The sequence below is a fragment of the Sinohyriopsis cumingii genome, chromosome 1 (genome assembly GCF_028554795.1).
Source record: "Sinohyriopsis cumingii isolate HCF-2022 chromosome 1, ASM2855479v2, whole genome shotgun sequence".
NCBI lineage: Eukaryota > Metazoa > Mollusca > Bivalvia > Unionida > Unionidae > Sinohyriopsis > Sinohyriopsis cumingii.
The window spans coordinates 108,013,357-108,036,712 of NC_142961.1; the positions used below are offsets into that span (position 1 = coordinate 108,013,357).

General features: G+C 35.1%; 1 protein-coding gene across 6 annotated transcripts in view; it reads left to right on the plus strand.

The window, feature by feature from the left end:
* The window catches only part of LOC149807554 (excitatory amino acid transporter 3-like), a 74,423-nt gene that overhangs the window by 40,242 nt on the left and 10,825 nt on the right, over positions 1-23,356 (plus strand). For all 6 annotated transcript variants that reach the window (XM_089967670.1, XM_089967687.1, XM_089967697.1 and 3 more), the window contains 2 exons: positions 15,066-15,576; positions 22,432-22,474. In XM_089967670.1, coding sequence (XP_089823796.1) covers positions 15,116-15,576; positions 22,432-22,474 — 504 coding nt within the window. In that variant the 5' untranslated portion in view covers positions 15,066-15,115. The remainder of the gene's footprint in view (positions 1-15,065; positions 15,577-22,431; positions 22,475-23,356) is intronic.

Consider the following 23,356-nt stretch of genomic DNA (forward strand, 5'->3'; position numbering starts at 1 on the left):
AGCTTTTTATATTTTATTTTTAGGCATCTGAAATTTTTACAGTGTAAAAAGCCAATTCATCATATAAGGTATATTTGGGATTAATTCGGGTTGAGGGATGTTGATAACTGCCAAAATAACTGTTCTCTTGAGTTAAAAAGAGGCGCCACTTAAGAACATTGGCCCCGAGCGCCTCGAACATCCGCTCCTCCACTCCTGCCAAAATGTGTGTATGAATCGCAACTGTTTGCTCAGGTCTTAAGAAACAGTCGTATTTTCTAGTCCAGCCTGACACATGCCACGATACCAGAACTGATACTATCAAGCGAACGCGTTCACATAACGGAAATATTTTTTTTCAATTTAATTGTTTTAAATCATAGAAGAGATTCTTCGTTTCCACCGAAAGTGCTAAATTACATTCTTTTCCAATATCAAAGCCAAAATCTTTCTCCCATGTGTCAACAAGTAATAATAACCCTACTTATGTTTGATTTCTTTTTATCCAAAATAGATTGTGTTGTTTCTTCGCCTAATCAAAACACGATTAAAACATATCTTGCATAAGACCTCAGAACCATACAAAAACATAACTGCATCACTGACGATAGATGTGTAAGACGACCTTAATCTAGTTAACGGCCTGTCTGCATATTTTAGCACCCATTAATAACAGGGGAGCAGTCCAAAGTGAACTTAGTTTCAGCACGATTATACACTTGTCATAAATTAGGTATAATATATGGCGTAGCAGATTTACAACCACTTTCAGGTACTGCTATGAGGACCTCTATTAACCTTTTGAAACTGTCACTTTGCGTCCTTAAGTTGCTCATTTCTACATTTTCTGTACAATCATACTTTTGGAGTACACTGATCAGCCAGCACAATGCATATATTTTGTGAGCAAGAGAAACAATATGTCACAATATCGTCAGCTGAAGAAACGTAAACATTCTCTACCTCCTTTACCAAAGAGAAAAACAAAATCTTGAAGTGTTTTGGTGAAAGGAATCGACTGCTTTTCCATGTGCATTTTAATGGGTGGTTATTGGACATACATCCCTAGTAAACGCAACTCAGACAAAACGCAGATCATTCCCGGGAGAATGAGCAGGGCCGTAGAGAGCGATCACGGGCCCTGAGATAAGAAACGCCCTGACCTCACCTAGTTCGTGTTCAAACAAAAAATTTATTTTATAAAATTAAAACGTTTTGTTCGGCCCGGGCCCCGTGGATATATCCCCGGTTGCCCCCCCTCCCCGTCGGCCCTAATCATGATCTCTAATATGTGTCTTATATTACTAAAATACAGAGAATAAATAGTCTAGTTATTAAGATATATAATAGCGAATGAAAATTATATGTATCTAATTAATAATTAACGGCAATGTTGAAGACCAAATACATTTCTACGTGTAGCAACATTCCTCGGTTAGTACGCTCACCTAAATTTGGTCACGTTTCTTCTATATATATATATCACTACCATAAATAATGCATCTAAGAATATTCAATCAGTTTCAGTCAAATCGATCAGTGAAATTTGCAATTGTATTTACTGCAAGCAAGATTCTGTTCTACATGCAATTAAGAGTAGATTAATCTGGCTAGTTTCATGGCCGTGCTGCAACTCTAACTGCTTGGGGGATCTTTGGTCTTGCCCATATATACGTAAGCCCCAATATGTGTACTAGCACGATTACAACTCATTGTAGAAAAATCAAATTTGCCAGCATATTTATTCTCACATATAGATGACCTGATTAGATTATTAGGCCATTACAGTACTTCCCAATATCTTTCAAACATTTCCGAACCTTTGAAATTAGATTTCGTTTGTATTTTTATTTTTAATTATTTTCTTTTAAGAAGCTTTTGCTTAACATGAGTAAGCAAAAACCGGGTACGAATATATGCACATGTTGATGTCCTGATTAGATTTTAAAGCATTTTTTTTCAAACGATTATACATGTTTGAAATTCTTTTTCTCAGATGTTTTGGTCTGTTGTCAGGCGTACGTGCTTTACAAATACAAATGATGTTTTCAAGTTGCATCTTAAATACGATTGTTGATTACAGAATGAAAGTAGGCAGTAATAATTATGTGATTCTCAAAATCAAGATGACAATACTGGAATATTGGCTATGGCTGCTGGGCAAATTTGCGTATCTCATATAATGTTTGACAGTAGAGGGGAAGTACATGTCGTAAGTGACATAGAACTATGTGCATGGGTATACATTATATAAAATATCATTTCATTTCATACGTTTGATTTAGCAGGCAAGTTCGGTGGTAGATAAGTGAAAAATGTAATTTACTTTTATGAATTTCTACAGAACTGAATTCCATTATTTACAATCACTGTCCTGTTGATACTTCTTTGCTACTGAAAACTAGCAAATTCCATTGTTCGCAACTTTTAACATAATATATTTATTCTACCATCAACCGGTTTTATTTAACTAACAATCAAATTGTATAATTTTCAGCACGTACTCAATGTTTGTTGATCTTGATGGGTTCGATTTGGAATCGGTATGTACAAGAGCTTTTAGAAAACCGTCTGGAAACTGCATACAAAATATGCATTGATTGTACTAAAGTTACCTTGCAGTCGTCTGTAACACTGACGTTCTTATCAGAGCTACATGCGGGACCTGATTAACCAAAGGCGAAAAATCCTATTGCTTTACGCCCTCATATTTTGCAGGGCGGCATTTAGACCCCCATTGTTCACGCTCTCATTCCATATTGAAGTAACAGCAAACGACCTTCACCCCATCAGCTTGAGGACCATAATTACCTTAAACCTCCCTTGGTTAAAAGTGAACTTTATATCTATGATTGTTCTGCGCGTGCGTTGTTCCAGTGTGTGTGTGTGTGTGTGTGTGTGTGTGTGTGTGTGTGTAGTACTAGTATCAGCATTTCTCTGCCGGGAAGAATCACTGAGACTTGAAGTTATATGGCTTTTGTTCTACGTTTTTGACATCTGTCCTTCGTTAAGTACAACCATACTCCCATTTCAAACACATTTTTCTTAATCCTGTCACAAGTGCTAATGAACCATCTTCATCTCGTGTAAAGAAAACAAAAGTTAAATACCGAAGTTTCAGAATGGATGAATGTGATGAAAGTGAAGATGTGAGAACTTTGTGAAAAATATGACTCAAAAGATAGCGAAGTTTGTCAGACAACGGAACGTTTTCAATGCATTTCATAACGGCAAATGTGTTTAAAGATACATTTTGTGTCACCCTTGTCTTCAAGGTATCAGTCAACGTAGAACAGATAATAATTATGTGCATATGCACTCTTTCTGTCAGAATTCGTCCATCCATCATCCCTAGTACTGAATTTCTAATTGTGAATACACCTCTGAACATGAAATTGTCGTATTCCTTCACCCACAAAGCAGCAGTCTCACAAAGTGTCCACTGCTTACAGTTTACAGTATATAGCTGGATTCCCTCATTTTTTAAACATCCCACTTGTTATCATCCAACGTAGGTCATTAAAACTCGTTAAATAGTAACTGATAACTGCTGACTGTACTTCGACCTCTTTATTGTGTGTATTGATACTAAAACCGATCAAAATTTGGATGCTTTTAATTATATTCGCGTCAATCAGCTTATAAATTTATTTCTGTTTATTTCTCTACATGAGTAGGAGAAGAAAATGAACATACCACTGTCATGATAGAGAATAATTACAATCGATTCAAGATGGTGGCGACATTTATATGGCTTAACTTGTGCACATTCATGTTTTACATGAAATTTAGGACCATGTAGTGTAATGATATTAAAATCTTTGCTTTGCAGACGGTATTTTACTCTTATATGTAATTCCTATTTTTTTTATCTTTTGTTTGATCTGAATTTTATATGAGAAGGTTAAACTAATCTAACCTGAAGGTGATAGTGACGTTGACCTTCACACTGAGCATCTCATTCCATGTTTGTTATTTTATTTGTCTGATATCTAGCGAGAAAGCAAATAGTTCAGTGATTCATCATTAGATAAATGATAGAAATCGAAAATGAAAACAAATGTGCCAGTCGTTTGTTTCACTTACTGCGAAAAGTAGCTATGCTGGCCAACGTTTTCCTCTATGATGCTGATCACGTCATATTACGTTTTTGGCATATGTTCTTTCGTTTTATGTATTGTTGATAAAAGGCGTAAGCAAAACATCTGATGTACTTGCAAGATATCCTTCAGGATACGAAGCTTCCGTGCTCACTGCTCGGAACGTTTGCTCTACATTTTATCGCACTCCCTGCTACGTCGTCTGTTCTTTAAACAAAATAAATATTTCACAAAGAAAACGATAGCAAGTCCATCTGCTGTTTGTAGCAATGTAAATGATTGCTTATTTCATTCTATTTTGTTAGCTGTATACGGTCGATATTTAGTGTTGTCCATACGTGTTCTTCACATTCTTGATCCACAAGTTTGTAATTGACATGTGTTGTTTGAACTTCATAGATTAGGAGATCAGATGTGAATGTATGACCATAGTCATCAAAATCATTTTTCCCTACATAATTTATACACTTGTTGTTTTCCTTCCCAAAGTCTATAATTTCTTGTTGTACTGTCACAGATTGTGAATACCTTTCTATGTTACCTTATTATTAATGGTAGCCTACGATACAAGTATAAAGGAGAATTTATATGACTATAAATTGCTATTGTATCCGACGATGCTATCACTTGTTATAAGTATGTCACTCGGCAACAGAAATACACCTTTACCACCAAAAACAGTCTAATTTCACTTTTGATTCTGTTATATGTAGTTGAAATTTTAATGTTTTCATCTTTGTAGTAACCTTGCACTCTTTAAATATATATATATCCAATGACATTTCACACGGTATGGTACTGTCCAAACAAATCATGCCATACATATTATCTTGTGATGTTGTGCGTCTCATATTTATATTACATAAGATCCGATACAACTTACAAACTTTGCAAAGATTCATCTGTGCCCATTGCTTTCTAGCAGACAGAAATAAGTTCATTAAGTATGTCAAATATTGTCTATCATAAGAATTTGTTTCAATGGCTGGCACATTTCTCCAATATCAGACGGTGCCTGCTTCATAGCTACATTTCCGTTGGTAATCAGCTTAAACAAAACGTAGCAGTAGGTTTTATGTTGTTCTGGCGCAATACCGTTAAGGTTGATTTCCTTGATGTTTCTTGAGTCATGATGTGGTGGAACTTTGAAATTGTGGCATATGAAGTTAAAGTTTTTGACGTCAGTGTTATTGCTATTAGATTTGAATGCGTTGCCATAAGATAAATGCATTTTACTTTCATTCAACAGTACTCACAGCTGAAAATGAGAATGAGATTTTGATACTGATTTGATCAATTAAGACATGTTTGTATCTATCAAATATATTCACGAAATCACACAAGAAGATGTTACTATCCACACTACCTAGTTTAAATGATCGTGTCCAAATCTCATGTCACGCTGTGATGTATATCTTTTTCTAAGAGTCATAGCTGACAAATGTTAAAGTGCAGTTATGAAGAACGTTTAATGGTTTGCATGTGCAAATCCGAGTTTCAGTAAAGTACATTTCCAGTTCATTAAATATCATTTGCACAATACTCTGGTCGATTGATGTACTACATAAAGTTGCGGAACAAAGATTACGTGGTGTACTTGTTTGCATTTTGTTGTTGTGTCTTTTTATAAATAAGATCTAAAGCCTTATGCATGGTATACAATTCGTATGTTTGTGATTTTTTAACGTAGATTTAACAATATTTCACTCATATCGGTACGATATCTGCAGTGTGGCAGTTTATAGCGATGTACAGCACTTGGGGCATCATGCCACAGACATGTAGCATGATGTCCCACCCAGTCACATTATCCTGACACCAGGCCGACCAGTCCTTACACTGACCTATTACACTGGTCAACAGTGAAATCATTACTGACTTGAAAAGGCCCTAATCTGTAGTATTTTGGTGTGCCGAACACGAATATAACCGTGAAAAATTTGTATTGGCTCCCGTTTTGAAGATATTCATATACCTCATTTTCTATGTTTCACTGTGTAAATTTCTCCAGTAGGACTGCAGCAACATCCGGAATAATGATGTAACATTGCATAATACCATCATGCTCACGTCATCCACAGTTGATTGCATCATTTTCTGATGCAATGCAATACTAATGCCATGCGGCTGCTGAAGTAAGTTGACGTCAGCAGTGTACTATATAAAGCCCAATCAGATAGGTTCAGCATTTAAAATATTTTAGACGTTGTGCGAGACAGTTCAAGCTACTGTTACATAAAACTTATTATTTTATCCATTTACGTACAATAAAGAACAGTAATGCCTCGAAAGTGTGTTAATACCGCGGACAATTTTTGCTATATTTGTGGGGAAGTGACATTTGCCAACCAGAAGAAAAGTATCAATTCTCAAGTGAAGAAGGCATATCATCTTTACTTCGGATGCAAGGTTGGTGACCAAGACAAGCCTTGGGCTCCGCATATATGCTGTGCTACATGTACAACACAGCTTTCACAGTGGTTGAATTGCAAAAGGTCATCAATGCCGTTTGCAGTCCCAATGGTGTGGAGAGAGCCAAGCAACCACCTAAATGACTGTTACTTCTGCTTGGTTCCTCCTCTTTCCGGCGGAATAACGAAGCGAAAGAAGTCGAGAATAGTCTACCCAAACATTCCGTCTGCATTGAGACCAGTTCCACATGGTGAGGGACTTCCTATTCCAGAACCTCCAGCAGAATATTCTCTTGATTCATCTGACGAAGACAAAGGTGAGTCGACCTGTTCTTCTCCTGGTCCATCAGCATGCAGTGATCCAGATTTTCACTGTGGTGCATCATCAACCCCACACAGAATAACACAGGAAGAACTAAATGACCTGATTCGTGATTTGGACTTATCAAAGAACAAGGCAGAATTGCTAGGATCAAGACTCCAACAATGGAATCTTCTAGAAGAAGATGTCACAATTACTGCATATCGAAAGCGCCACCAGCAATTGGAGCCTTTCTTCAGAAAGGAAAGTAATCTGATATTCTGTTCCGATATTGAGGGCCTCATGAATGCTTTAAAAATCACTCATGACCCACAAGAATGGAGACTATTTGTGGACTCTTCGAAACTGAGTCTCAAGGCTGTGCTTTTGCACAATGGAAACATTCTTCCATCTATTCCAGTAGCGTATGCTGTCCACATGAAAGAGACATACGATAACTTAAGGCAGCTACTGAATTCCATTGAGTATAACAAGTACAGCTGGCACCTCTGTGGTGATTTGAAGGTAGTTGCCCTTTTAATGGGACTGCAGCAAGGATATACAAAATGCATGTGTTTCTTATGCGAGTGGGATAGCCGAGCAAGGGAAATGCACTACATGAGGAAGGAATGGACTCACAGGCAGAATGTAGCCATTGGAGAGAAGAATATCCAACACCCAGCTCTGGTTGAGGCTCAGAAAATCTTGCTACCACCCCTTCACATCAAACTAGGTTTGATGAAGAACTTCGTGAAAGCCATTGACCGGACTTTGCCAGCATTCCGATACCTGCATGAAAAATTCCCTCGACTCAGCGAAGCAAAGATTAAAGAGGGAGTTTTTGTGGGTCCTCAGATTCGAGAGCTTTTCAAAGATGACCGGTTCAACAACTTGCTGGAAGGTGACGCGAAACAAGCATGGAATGCTTTTCGCCTAGTTTCTACAAACTTCCTCGGAAATGTTAGGGCAGAAAACTATAAGGAACTAGTAGAAGACATGTTGATGAAGTATAAGAAACTTGGCTGCAATATGTCTCTAAAGATTCACTTCCTTCATTCCCATTTGGATTTCTTTCCTAACAACTGTGGTATTGTTAGTGATGAACACGGCGAACGTTTTCATCAAGATATCGCAACAATGGAACAAAGATACCAGGGAAAATGGTCCACTACAATGCTGGCTGACTACTGCTGGACACTCCTCAGAGATGCTCCCGAACAGCTGTACAAGAGACAGGCGAAGAAATCTAAGATGTAGTCAATGACTTGATTTTTTATAGGTAGGCTATTACAGTTGACCTTTTACTATTGGAATGCATTTCGTTATGTAAACATTAATTTCTTGCAGATTACAAAAAAACTAGAGCCAATTTTGCAATTTGACTGTCATATTCGTGTTCAGCACATAAAAATTGATAAGAATTGACTAATTTTATTTCAGTAACATGACTTTTGTAAAAATTTGTTGTCCAGTGTTATTGTCGAGAGCCTATAGAGGCAGCTGTTTATATACCATTTTTATAAGTCTTTAGTATGACTCGGCCAGGGTTCAAACCCGTGATCTCCCGTATCCGAGGCGGACGCTCTACCCACTAGGCCACCTTAGCGGTCTGCAATAAAGTGTTGAATAATGTTCACCTGTACTTAGAATATAAAACCAGTCTTTCTTGTGTAAATATATTAAACCTCTATGTATTGCTCATCCACACTGACATGCCGGTCTTCTTTCATCTTGAAACATTACGTGTTTCAAGAATGCAGAAAAAAACCCAGAGCATTGTAGAATAAAGGAGTGAAAGCATGCCAGGCAAGGAACTTAGATAGTAGAAACTAAAAGGAGGTAATTCAAATAGAATTCAGAAAATGAAATGGTCTGACGGTTTGCCAAAATATTTTCGTTTCCTCTATTGCAAAACGATTTTCTTCTTGTGAATTTTGCACACTCCTGACATCTCTGGTAATTGGTATTTCGCTGTCCCATTTCTTGCGTCAGATTTTGTTTTGTTTGCTCAAATTTATAACTGACTCATGATTTATGTTTATCAGTTTTATTTCATTTCTTCGTATGTCTATTCAAAATGCTGAAAAAGATGTGTCTTATAAGAAATCTCTATATTTACACGGCTTTAAGGAAATATTGAACATGACGTTAGTGAAGTTATGCGGCATTCTTTGCATGGTAACTAATTTGGGTTAATTTTGTGAAACGAAAAGTTTGATAGACATGCAAATATTGTACATTTAAAATTTGTCTAGGAAGAATTCATAATTGATTTTGTTGTTGCGCAATGCGTATGATTGAATAAGCATTTTAAAACATTTTTCATTATGTTTTATTATGCTAGTAAAATCTCGGGATAATCTCGCCGTCCGTTACGTTAGATTTTTTGCAACATTTTGTGATGTAGTTGGAATCAACAAATGTTTAACTTTCCTGTTATGAAATTACTTATCGTCATAATAAAAAGCATTTTCAGGCATTTGCTCTTTAAAAATTTCTTTACACGCATCGTGTATGTCATCTACTTTATTTGTTATCAAATTCTCAACCCATATAAATTTCGAAACTACGTCTGTCACTGTCAGAATGTATTTATATCCATTTTTATATTTTTATCCTGCTTGCACGTTGTTAGTGCGTACCTGCCACTAATAATTCACGTGATTCCAATAAACTCTTCTGTAGGCAAACATGTCTCTCACTTGTGTGATACATAGGCCGACTGTTAGGTTTACCCATTGTTTCATTTGAAAGACTTTTCATTCATTTTCTTCTTTTTTAACTTGTTCACACAACTGAGTAATATATATTTAAGCAGATCTGCATTCAGGATCTTAGTAATATCTTTATTAACTATTTAACACGGTATATAAACATACAGTTATTTTTTCTCATTCTTAAATCAGAGTCATAAATTTTCGAGAAGTGAATAGGATATCATCTGCAACAGGTAGGTTTATGTTCAGCAATCTGAAACGTTTTTTTCAATCTTTGGAAGAGTACAAATGCTTTCAAATTTATGTCAATACAAATAGATGTATTTACGCATATCAATGTTTAATGTATTCCTTCCTCATAACACAATGTCTTAAACATATCGCTATGGGGATTTATCCTGCTTATCATGATATCATCTTCATTAAAATTAATACCGAAAGCAATACCTTATCGAAAGACATGTTTTACAGCTTATTTGATATTGGAATATTTTCCTTTTAATTCTTTGTTATTTTGTAACACAACTATTTCTGACCACAACTTTATCCGATGATACCGACAATGCTGCTATCACGTTAAACTATGAAATATCCCAATCACATCTCCAGACCTCATGCATTCCGTATAATTCAGCTTCGTGCTATTATTTCGCTTTAGTATTTTGCATGCCAACATCATTAATGTACACTTTGTTAGAAGGACTTGGCACTTTTTGTCTTAAAAACAGAAATAAGTGATCCTGTAATGTTACCGTTTAAGGAAACGTGAGTTTAAACTGCAGCACTGACTGTCTTGCTAAACGAGTCTAATATAGATGAGTTATCTAGGATTCACTTATTGATGCTACTGTTAACTTTGACGGAACTGGTTGTTCACGTTAAATGCTACTCTGAAAATTGGACAATCGTTTACTACGTAAATCTGGTTTATCGATTAGCATTTTCCAGAAATGATGCGTTTAGTTTAAAACATTGTAGAGGTTAATATTTTCAGGAATCATCCTGAATCTTGTACCAATTAAATTGTAATTGATTTTGAGGAAATGGTAACATTTGTTCAATCGATGACCATAGATGCTGAGACTTAAATGCTACAATAATTACTTTGCCAATTACCAGAATAATTAAAACAAATAAGGCATATTATTTTATCTAGCTTGATTGACATGTTACAGAATACAACTTAAGTGAAGCGCAAGCTGATGAAATGCATTTTGTAAATTCAAGATATTAATTCATTCCATAAGAACGATAACAACATTTTACACTTAGTCAGGTGGAATAAATCTCAGTGATATATTTCAAATTCGTCGATTCTAAGAAGCTTTTTTTTCTATTAAAAATGAATGCTTTTCTCTTCCCATTTTCTTGTACTAGTCAAATTTGGAGTTCATATCAATATAGGTCAAGCATAACATAAACGCAACCATGAAGATTGATTGAACTGTCAAGGTCCGAGACAGATATTCAGGCGAATGTACATTGTTAAACAACAATTACACTGTATGAAAACGGAAAAGTGTAATAAATCTCTCAGATGCCAAGGACTCATAGCACCCAAATAAACGAGTGAACGAGCACCTCGAAATGATGTCAGAGCTATAGCAGATGTTTTTTTTTAAAAATATGTCAAAGTGCAATAGGAGAAGTTGTGACATTTCCAACTCTGCTCGATTCTCTACAAGTACGGTAACAAATATCCAAAAGTTGCAGCTTGAAAATGAATGCTCGTTCAGTGGAGCGATGTGCGCCCCATGATTAAATGTAGAATCTTTAAAACCTAGACTTTCAAGAGATTTCTGTGTCCATATATTTTCCTTTTTACATACGATGTAATTGTTGCTAACAACTATTAATATACTTTTCATTCTTTTTCTCAAAAAGCGCGAATTTGTCACAAACATGGAGTATTAATGGGCTAACACGATAACAGCAATTGCTAACGAATAAAGGTGTTTGTCCGGGCAGCGCGATGTCTTCTATGTTACGAGTATAAAGGTATACATCTGAGGTGTTAATAAACTTTAACGTTTACATGACCTTAACAATTATAGCGACAATAGTTTAAACCCAAATGTAAAGTTGCTTGGAGTCTATACAAGGTAAGCTTTGATCTTTCTAATGCAAATGTTTCATTATAAAACAAAACTTGATACCAGCTAACCTTATTACAAATCATGTCTAGATTTCAGGCTTACATTACGTTAAGCTTGGAACATATGATTATGTTGATTTTTAATATTTTATGCTCACATAATGCTATTTTGGCACACCTGTACACAACTGTGTTATATCTTTCATCAATGATGCTTTACATCTTAACTTTCTTGGTACTAATTTTAATGCTACTGTTATTTTTATGACAACATGGTTTTAAGTACTCAAAAATAGTTTATAAATTATTCCCAACATTTGATTTGGTTCTACGCACGAATAACTCTCTTTCTCAATGAACATCTTTCAAATATTTCTGATAAACATTTACATTTGCTAACACCAAGATGGATCACCCATGTAGCTTGCAGATTTTGTTACTGTGTTTTATCTAATTGTTTTTTGGTTGTTTTGTTTACTTTTTATCTTTATTATTCTACACTTCTGCAGAAGATTTACTCTGTAGACCAAGCATGTAATTCGTGCTTTCTCTTAGCTATCGTATTATGTGTTTGTTTTGTTTTTGTAGCTTATATAATTCCTATACTGTTTTATAACTGCTTTGTTAGTACGTTATCAGTTGTTTATTATTCGTGCGCACAAAGTTTTCCGCATAAATTCACCTTCTGGTAATAGTTTCACGCTTAAGAAAAGTTGTGCGTGTTAAGATCCTTAATTTTAATAGTGTACGTTACGTGCGTTAAACGCTTGAAGAATTCTATTACGTATGATTTCTTACTTTAAGGTCTGATTCCCGTACTCTGCATCTCCGCAGAATCATTTATATTTTACGAATCGACACATCTTCACGCATTTTATCGAAAAATCTAAAACAAATATATGCTATCTTGGTGGACTTTGAACACTTTTTCGAACCTCATAGTGCCTTGCACAAAAACACGCTCTGTAACCGATCCGGGCAGACTCCATGGTGGTAAACGAGCCCTCGTTATTCTGGTAACGAGTCCAACGCATACAACATTATCGACTATGCTCAATAACGTTTCTGTTCCAAACTAGTTACATGGTTTTAGATTTATATGGTTAGAGACGTCAGTTTTTCGCTAAATTCATCCCGTACCGTAGTTGGTGCACTGCTTCATTCACCCATCGATTGATTCATCGACTCCGAGAGAGAGAGAGAGAGTCTTTCAGCGACATACACAAGTTTGCTGCCTCCAAGCGTCTAAACGTTCGTGTTATTAAAAGTGATTGTAGTGAAAGTGAGTGATTGTTGTCTCAAGTGCATCGTCCATAAACTGCGAGATCGTGCGTATATCAGCTGATCAATATGCAGCTTGGTTCAGGACAAGAGGATAAAATTCGTAATAAAAGGGTTGAAATATTGAATACATGTGCTGCTTTTTTCAGGTAAGGATAGTTATTTGATTAAAATAACTGAAATTTGACAGGTAAATAATACAACATAATTATCATAGTGATTTGATTTTTAGATTGCTAGATATTTTCTTGTTGTCAGCATCAGAAAATCTGTATCGTGAACAGAGAGAGAGAGTGAAATCGGTGGATGAAGGGGAAGAATATATATATATATATATATATATATATATATATATATATATATATATATATATATATATATATATATATATATATATATATATATATATATATATATATATATATATATATATATATATTCCCCGGATACAGACTACTGCTCCAGACAACTCACACGACTTCAGAAGATATCGCTGCCTTCAGACTGTTTTGTCTTTTGAGTCATCTAAACCTAAGTACATCGATCCCGAACCTAGATACACTAGCACACAGGCTGGTTCCTACCTTGCATCTATCACAAACTGATATCCAGTCAAAATCAAAGGGCCCGGACTGTGTTTTACTCTTATTGTGATGTCATCAGTATATTGTGACGCCACCTTGCTATCTTCTAACATCGTCAGCACAAACACAAAATTCCTTACTTTTCCTCTTACATACTGGTCAAAATCATCTCATTTTGCACTAAAGCCATTGTTGAGAAAAGTATTCGTAGCAAATGCAGTGTAATCTGTGCTTGACGCGTTACCAAAGCGTCGGGCTTTATCTTAGTTCCATTCCACCACTTAGTGGTATAGCAGTAAGTGTATCCTAGCTAAGGGAGGTAACCCACTGTAAGGCTATGGGTTGAATCATTTGAGAAAATGGAAACAGAAAACTTGATCACGATGCAGATGTACTCTTTACCATAAGGTCATATATATAAATATTACGATTAGAGTGACATTTTAAAATATATTATTACCAACATTTTTTAATGCAGTTACAGCAGAAGAACACAAACTATATAACCGATTGTGAATCCACGGTCAGGATCCTACTGAGGAAGTGAAGGGGATATGTAAAAAAGGATTCGTATGATTTACATGGAGAACTTGGAACTAATTCTTGATTGTTATGGTTACCCTGAAGTAAAATATAAAATATTAATTATGAATTGTATATTTGAGAATAAAATAATACAAGTATTATATATACTAGATTCAATTCTAAGAAAACTCTAAAAGATATTGGCTCGCATTGTCCAACCAGAAATTACAAATCATGGTAAGATAATCCCACCTCTATGAAGCAATAACCCAACTCGGAAGATCATCTTGAGTCCATCTTATATTTGATTTCATGTACGTTTTAATATGTATATACATATTCTGTTTTCCTTACTACTTTTTCTGCTGTTTATTTAATGTAAATAGGTCCATCTTTTGGGGATATATATTTATGTCAATCATGACGGTAAATCTTAGTTAATTAAACATACAGACAGATAATGTCAACTGATTGAATGGAGACAACTTGCTGTCTTCTTTTTGAAGGCAGGAGTGTTACGGCGTTTACTAAAATATGTACTCTTTACGAAGAAATAAAATCTTCAAATAGTTTAAAAAATTAAGTACAATATATTTCATGCACATAGTTTTTAATTTTAATTTTATATTCTTGATTACACATGGTGTTTAATTGCGCGATACTTTCTAGAAGGTTGTTTTGTTTTTATCGCTAGGTAAAAACGAAATGACCAAGTTTTAAAGATATTCGCCTCTAGAGAACATGTCTGTTCAGTCGTTTCCACTTAAACCTTTGAAAGGCTGAATGCCTGAGATGCAAGACAGATGTTCGCCCATGGATGTCATCTCGAATATTTTAAACGATGACCTCCAGTGGTACGCAGATGCTGGAAATCTTTAAATATTTATGTTCCTGTCGAGTCTTTGCTATTTTACGACAAATTAATGTCAAAATGTGTTGTTGTTGCTGTTCTTGTATTTGTACTTAAAGGTGTATATTTGAACCCATTTTCACCCCATACGACAAACGTATCTGACGGTTACTAAGGAGAAAAAAAGGAATTAAATTATTCATATTATTTTCCATATTACAGCATCCCATCTCTACTCCAAACGTGATATTTCCTACTACATCCGTTCCAACATGGCAGGCAAAAATGACGACAAAACTAGAGCTCAAAAGTGCATGGCCAGATTCCTTGACAACCTGCTCATCATTTTGATCATAGTCGCCCTGGCGATTGGAGTGGGCCTTGGGCTGGGGTTAAGGTCCGACCCTACATGGCAACCAACTGAGAAGAGGAAGATTTTCTACCTGCGATTCCCTGGAGATCTATTGATGAACATGCTGAAGATGCTGATCTTGCCACTCATTATTTCCAGTTTGGTTTCATCTCTGGCGTCACTGGATACCCGGGCTTCCGGTAGACTGGGAGTGCGTGCTGTGGTGTACTATCTGACGACAACGCTTGCCGCAGTCATTGAAGGAATCGTTTTGGTTCTCGCTATACAACCAGGTACCAGAGGCAAGTCCAAGGACCAAATAGAGAGATCGGGAAAGGCAAGGGAAACGCAGCCCTTGGATGCTCTGTTTGATTTAATCAGGTGAGCATACAAATGTATTGGTTGTATCTAAATAATTTCGTGACCTCCATTTCATCCAGTGAAATTGGTAAAAACTTTACGTTGATTTTACAAATGCTACAGGTGCTTTGTAATATTCAGATGACAGAATAGGCTTCTGTTAGGTGAGTATGAAAAATGGAGAACGCGAAGAAAGCTAACAATCTTGGAGGGCGGGCCTCTTCTTTTACATGTCCGTTTCTCTTATACCTACAGAGTATTTGATAAATATGATGAGCAACAGATTAAAGAGGACAAGAAAATGTTTTGCCTACAGAGCTGCATAAACTACAGCCCTTTAAAATGTTTCATGTCAGAAATTGATTAAACATGAATCCATAAGAGGAATTAATCTTTTCTAAATAGGGTAGGTAAATTATCCTGTATTTAATTTTGCGGCATTTGTATCACTGATTTCAGGTTTAATGCTATCGGTAGTTATTTTAGTGGCTCATTTAGCAAAAGCTTCGTCTGGAAATGGAACTTTCTGAGAAGAATTTGTTTACTTTAATGACTGTCTTATGATCGGATTCAAGTAAATACCATTAGATATCACCCATTTAAAAAGTGTGCAAAAAACGTATGTATGACAGGATCGTAGTTCTAAAGCACAGGAAAACAACTCACAACGATTATCCCGTTATCGAACGCGCATGTTCAAAATACTTACATACCAGTGGTAGAGAACATGAGTGTTTGTTTTACTTCCATCAAATTATACACACCAATAATTTTGCTTCGCAAAGCTTCTTCAAGCATATTTACTAATTTTTTTAAAACCAAAATCCACTGTGTCAGAAACTCTTATTCTGTTAAAGACCGCGTATGTTAGAAACACTCACGTTACATTAGTAAATCAAATCAAGCAGAAATTCACCCTTTGCAACTAACTGGTTTTTATTTCATCACTTACTTGTTCAAACTTTCTTTTCAAGAATGTGATTTTAAGGCATGAGTAATGCAGATTTGATTATTTCATCCTGGATTTCGTGCCCCTTCTGCGCATGATTTGTTGAGTGCTCTCTCTGGAAAAACCTTTCGTTCTACATTGTCAGTATTTATTGTTTCTGTAAGGTTGCCCAACACCTTCTGTCACATAATTGTCTGAACTTATATGTTATATCCTATCATTTTTTACTTTTGTTGAAGCATTAACGTCGTCTCCTGCAGCAGTGCAGGTGTACCAGAGGTACATTACTCGGTACTCCTGTTGAGTTGTTATTTTACGTTTTTCCAGATTTAAAAATGGAAATGGTATCTCAGACTCACGCGTAATAATGTATCACATATTCCTAGGAACCTCAGCATTTTTTAAAATTTCTCTGAATGTACATGCCCATCTTTAATTCGATAAAACTGTTCGAAATCAGTGAAATTTTGTGGTTTGTATGGTTAATGCTTTTAATCGAGGAAAGAAAAGCCCATGCCAACACGTTTTCTTTTCGAGAGAAATGTTTATGTCGTTATCCGTTATTTAAGAATGTAAATGTGCTATTATAAATAGCCAAAAGGTAAGGCATTGGTGTTGTCAACTAAAAGTCTCTTATCGTCATGAGTCGACAAATCCACCTAAATATTCGTAATGTTTGAGATTTCCTGATAATATGACCTAAATAGTTTCATTTGCCGAAGGTTTTCTTTATCAATAAATAAACCATATATATATATATATATATATATATATATATATATATATATATATATATATATATATATATATATATAATGATACTCTTTGTTCATACATTCCTTTATTCAATGCATATATTTTTATCGTCATGATCCTTTCCAAATATTTTTTACAGATATTTATCTATAAAATTCATTGATAGGTGTACCATATAATTCATCCTTTAAATGCACAAGAATGTTTTGCTTTTCAGCGGTATCTTAAATATATCTTTTGTCTTGTAATCGCTCCTGCCATAAAACTTGATTTTATTATTTATGTATCTGTAGACGTTTTCTATCTCATCATAGATACATAATGAATTTATATCGGCCATAAACTGCATTCTGTCACTTTTTCATTTTCCACCATTAATAATTAAAGATATATACTTTGAAACTGCTCTCTTTATGAGAATGACATTGCTAATTGCTTGTTAATTTATCACAATCTTTCGCGTCATAATTTCGTGGTTCACGTACCCAGTTTATGCGTGATGTTTGTTTTGCTTTTTAAATTTATTTCACCGCTTTTTCACCGAAGATCGAAATCTTGTATTCCCTCAGTTTGCTGTTGAACTCACCATTCTCCATACTTAACACCTCGCCGTGGGCAATGTTATTGCACTTGGCTCCTCTGACGCTTTCATTTGAAATCATTGAACTTTCAACCGATTTATCCATCGGTGAACGTTGAACTGGTATATTGAGCGCACTGTGTTTAATTTGTTTGGTAGTGGAAACATCATCCGGTTCATATATTTAAAATGTCTATGGTTATTTGGATTTGATATCATCAAACTGTCAACCGTTTTATCCATCGGTGAATAATCCTCCAATTTATATAGTGAAAATTATTTGTTTTCTTTTTTGTTTTTGAAATCGGCAAACGTTCATGTTTGTTATGAAATAACTACTGCAGTTATTGCTTTGCAGTTTAGTTATGATTTAAATCGTACTTTCACTGAATGGATTTTTAAATATTTCCCTATTCGTCAGGCTCTTGTGTTTTTAACATTTGTTTTATTCTCTTACGCCGTTCAGACTTTTATTTACTTACACACTATGTAAATCCCAGACATCGAACTTTTTTATTCTCACATTCGCATGCAGATTTATCTTGAGGGTGCTTTCTACGTCTTAATTTTAATTATTTTAAAATATGCTCCGCCAATGACACAAATATGTTCCTGCTGGTCTACTGCAATATTTTATTTAGTTAAACTTCCTTTTATATAAAATAAACTAAGAGCGCATATAGCTGCATTGTTGTGGCATTCAGCACCTATCAGTGACTTTTAGTACCTACTTAACAAGTGCTTGGTATTGACTTTAAGTACCAATATGTATTTTAGTGACTATTAGTGCCCTTTGGTGATATTCATTTAGTACGTGAGCTTTACTACTAGTCTAAGTTACAGTTCTTACCTACGTAAGTAACTTTGATTGACTACCTATATAATATTTAGTTCCTAGGTTGGTTAATTATTATTTCCTTACCTTCAATTGTTGATATCCCTAAACAGTTTTCTAACGACTCTAGGTCTTAAATATGCAACAGAAAGAAAGTTAAACCAGCGATTTAAATGAAATCAACAAGCTATTTATTTCCAGACAATGCAAAGTGAAAATTGAATAGATAGTTGCAATATGATGAATTAAATTCCAAATAATCCTAAATATCCTATCACAAGTCCAAAAATAAAGAAAGTTCTGAATGGATTCCAATTGTTTTGAATGCGCTGATATAACACAACGATGAAATTTCAAATGTCTTTGAATGAAATCACATCTATGCAAAGTAATACATAAATCTACAAGTCGAAAGGCACTTTAGCAAGTACAATGAATATTTTAAATAAACAATTCCTCTCAAATTATAACTGATTTCTGCCACATAGCTTCATACTCTGATCACATTTCGATTCACACAAATTGATATGATATGGAACAGTAAAAAACTAAAAAACATAGTGAAAGAAGTCTTACCGAAGCAGAGAAAGGAATAGCAACTGATGAAGTGTAACAGATTTCTATCAAGCAAAGAATGATACAGGTTTGTTTGAGAAAAAAAAATACAACTTTGAATCAAACAAAAACAAAATACTTTACTGAGCATGCTACTTGATATTGAAAAAAGCTTGAATAATTAAATGATGTATGTTACAAGGCAATGAGTCAGAACAGATAGAGGAAGTCTTACTTTACGTGTTTATTTACAAGAATTCGTCTTATGTATTTTTTTTTTATCTTCAGGCATTATTAATCAAAGAAACACTCCGGTTTCGGAAATCTGAATAAATATTTTAAGAAATGTCCTTGTTCAAGAATTCTGTTTGATCACACATATATTTCCAGGAAAAAAGAATCCATAATAATTCGAATAACATTAAAATAACTCCAAACTGACACAACAAAATAACACATTGACATCGAGTGTTTTAAGCCCAGTCTGAGAGATCTTTCTCTAAGCATCACTATTAAAACTAAGTAATGCGCAATTTCGGAAATGCCTGAATTGGGAAATAGAGGGTCACATGATCATGTTTACATATAAGACGTTTTTAGCCCCAGTATGACCTTGATAAAAACCAATCATTTTACTCCAAGAATATAATTAAAAAAAGTTGTTTCTTTCACTAAAAGCTATTTACAAGTCGAGGGTCACGTATACAGTACAGCGTCGATCTCATTCTTATTATTCCCACAATGAAAATAAATAAAAAGTACTTGTTCACAGGACTGTTACTAATTTTTAATTAAGGTCTGGAACCAAGTCAGCCTTAGATGTTTACAATTAGAGTTAGGTCAAACAGATTTTCTGAAAAAATTCCCAAATCTCGTAAACAATATTATATTATAATAGCATGTACAATGAAAATATATTTTGAAAGCTGACAAACAAGCATTTAAAATTAAAATAAATATGAATTAAATCAGATATAAATAACAGAAGAAATGATTGAAATAAAAGAAGTTGAGGCAAGGGACCAGCTGAAAGCAGATAGGAATTTTGTCTATATAAAATATTCTAATGTTTACTGGCTTTGGTACTTCATGCATAAAATAGAGACAAAGCCAAGTCAACTGTCCAACACGTTATATCCAGTGTCTGACACTGCACAACATAATGCAACACCTGTATCGTCACCAAACAAGAAAGTAAACCACTTGTTCAGCCTAAAAAAAGCTATGACAGCCTTTCAATATTGTAACATCATTTCCTGTGTTTTGTTTTGTAGGCTTTTCTACAATATTCTCGACGCTTAATGTCCTGCAAAACATGCGCAATGTAATGTATTTCGTGTTTCAATTTTTTTAAATTTATGATTTAGTTACTTTACCGCCTGCTCTGAATGTGGAATATGTATAATACGTTATCACCTGAAACAGTTGCACATGTATCCATATGTTTGCAAAGGATATATATTGCTTTACGCAAGACGTTGACTATGATCATTGTGGCATTTAAATGAGAACATAATGCTTGTTTATTTTATATGATATTAGTACATTTTTGTGTATGTTTCCATGTTTTATCATTATTACAAGCAATCAGTAACGTAGACACTTTTAAACATCATGTAGCATTAGCAAAGGGTTACCTATTGTCATAATTCACATTTTTTTTATAAAGCTGCTTTTGGAAAAATGTTGGACGAAATAGAAGACAATATATGTTTCTGACACATGGCTTTTAGTAGTATGACAGTTTCTGGCACACATGGCTTTTTGTAGTATGAAACTTTCAGGCAAACGTGGTTTAATGTAGCATGAAAGATTCTGGCACACGAAGTTTTAGTAGTATGTAAGTTTCTGGCACACATGTCTTTTAGTGGTATGAAAGTTTCTGACACACGTGGTTTTTAGCAGCATCAAAGTTTCTGGCACACGAAGCTTTAGTAGAATGTAAGTTTCTGTCACACATGGTTTTAATAGTATGTAAGTTTCTGGCACACGTGGATTTAGGTAGTATCAGAGTTACTGGTATGTGTGTGTGTGTGATTTCGATTTTTAACGTAGCTTTAAGAATTTATTTAGTCATATCGCTTTGATGTCTGCATTGTGACAGTTTATGGTGATGTCAAGCACTGAGACATCATCCCGCAGACATGTAGCATGATGTCCCACCCAATCACATTATCCTGACATCAAGCCGACCAGTCCTAACACTAACCTCTGAATGTTGTGTGATTTGCATTTTTAACGTAGCTTGAGCAGTTTTTCAGTCATATCGCTACGATGTCTGCAATGTGGCAGTTTATAGTGATGTCTAGCACTGGGGCATCATGCCGCAGACATGTAGCATGATGTCTCACCCAGTCACATTATCTTGACACCAGGCCAACCAGTCCTAACACTAACCTCTTAATGCTGAGCGCCAAGCGAGATAGCTGTTAGTACCATTTTTGTAAGTCTTTGGTATGACTCGGCCGGGGATCGAACCCACGACCTCCCGCTTCAGAGGAGGACGCTCAAACCGAAAGGCCACCGGAGCGGTGTCTAACCTCTTAATGCTGAGCGCCAAGCGCGGCAGCTGTTAGCTCCATTTTTGTAAGTCTTTGGTATCACTCGGCCGGGGATCGAACCCACGACCTCCCGCATCCGAGGCGGACGCTCTAACCACTAGGCCATCGGTGCGGTCAGAGTTACTGGTACACTTGGCTTTTAGTAGCATGGAAGTTTCTGGTACAATGGGTGTATTTGTAGATCGAGAGTTTCTGACACAGTTTATTTTTTTTAGCATTATATACTTTGAATGAAATTTTCTGGCACTCTAGAATGTGGTATGAGAAAGGTCCTTAAGAATGCAGAAGCATCCCTGCTACGCACATTTACTTCTGTGTGCACTTTTATGACATGTCAAAAGCAATAGTAAGTGTAGCAGACTTCTCATGTTCTATGCTGCTCCGGCCTTAAACTTTACGAATATGAAAACATTATTGGTACACACAATTTGTGTTGCACACGTTCATAGGCGAACATACACCTACTCAACAAAAAAAAAAAAAAACGGTTTGAACATTACTCATTATTTTCAAGTTGAGGTTTTATTGTTCTTTGCCACATATATATTGTATTACGGGACCAAATTGTATTTGTGGAGAAATACGTTTCATTTCGTTGATATGAATAATTTACCATCCCATTCTTATACGTTTATTTCAGAAACTGTTTTCCAGACAACCTTGTATCAGCTTGTTTTGAAAAGGTTACTCTCTCTCTCTTTCTCTCTCTCTCTCTCTCTCTCTCTCTCTCTCTCTCTCTCTCTCTCTCTCTCTCTCAGAGATGTTTTTTAACTATGCATCATGTAAAGTTATGTTTTGAAGATCATTTAAAAGGTATTCAATAGTTTGTTTACCAAGTCTCTATAATTGATAATTGTTAGATGAGACACAAATCTATAAATACGACGCTATACTTTAAACACTCTTTAAAGGCTAATGGAATTTCAACGTGATACATTGAAAGATGATGCAAATTTTTCTGCTGCTGGCTCCTGGAAAGAATTGGAATTTTGTCGGCTTTTTATAATATAATTTGTATAGCATAATTGCATTCCATCATTACACAGTTATATCTCAAAATTTATCATTATTTACAAAAAGGCATTATCTGAATCTATCAAGTTGGCACTTGTATCAAACTTACATGCGATTAAAGACGGTACTTAAGTTACATGTCGTGGTGTCATTAGAAGCGGTGACATGATTTCATCAAGATAGGAGGTAGAAACACAACATATCATTTTAAGAAAATTACTAAGTCGATTATTTTTTTCCTTCATTCTGACAAAGACAGCCAATTAGTTTAATTGTATATCCGGACAGATGATGTACTATGTGCGGGTTCAGTGACAAGTATACCCTCATCAGATCGAATTCTTTTGAATATAAATGTGTCTATGTCACAGCAGCTATGTCCAGACAAAACCAGCATCTTCCAATACTCTGGGAATATATAAAAGACCGGTTTTGTCTAATCATTGTCTACTTAATTCGTAGGTCATTGGGTTTTTCTAATAATTCTCTACTTAATTCGTATTTAGTTGTTTTTTTCTAATAATTTTCTACTTAATTCGTAGTTCGTTGTT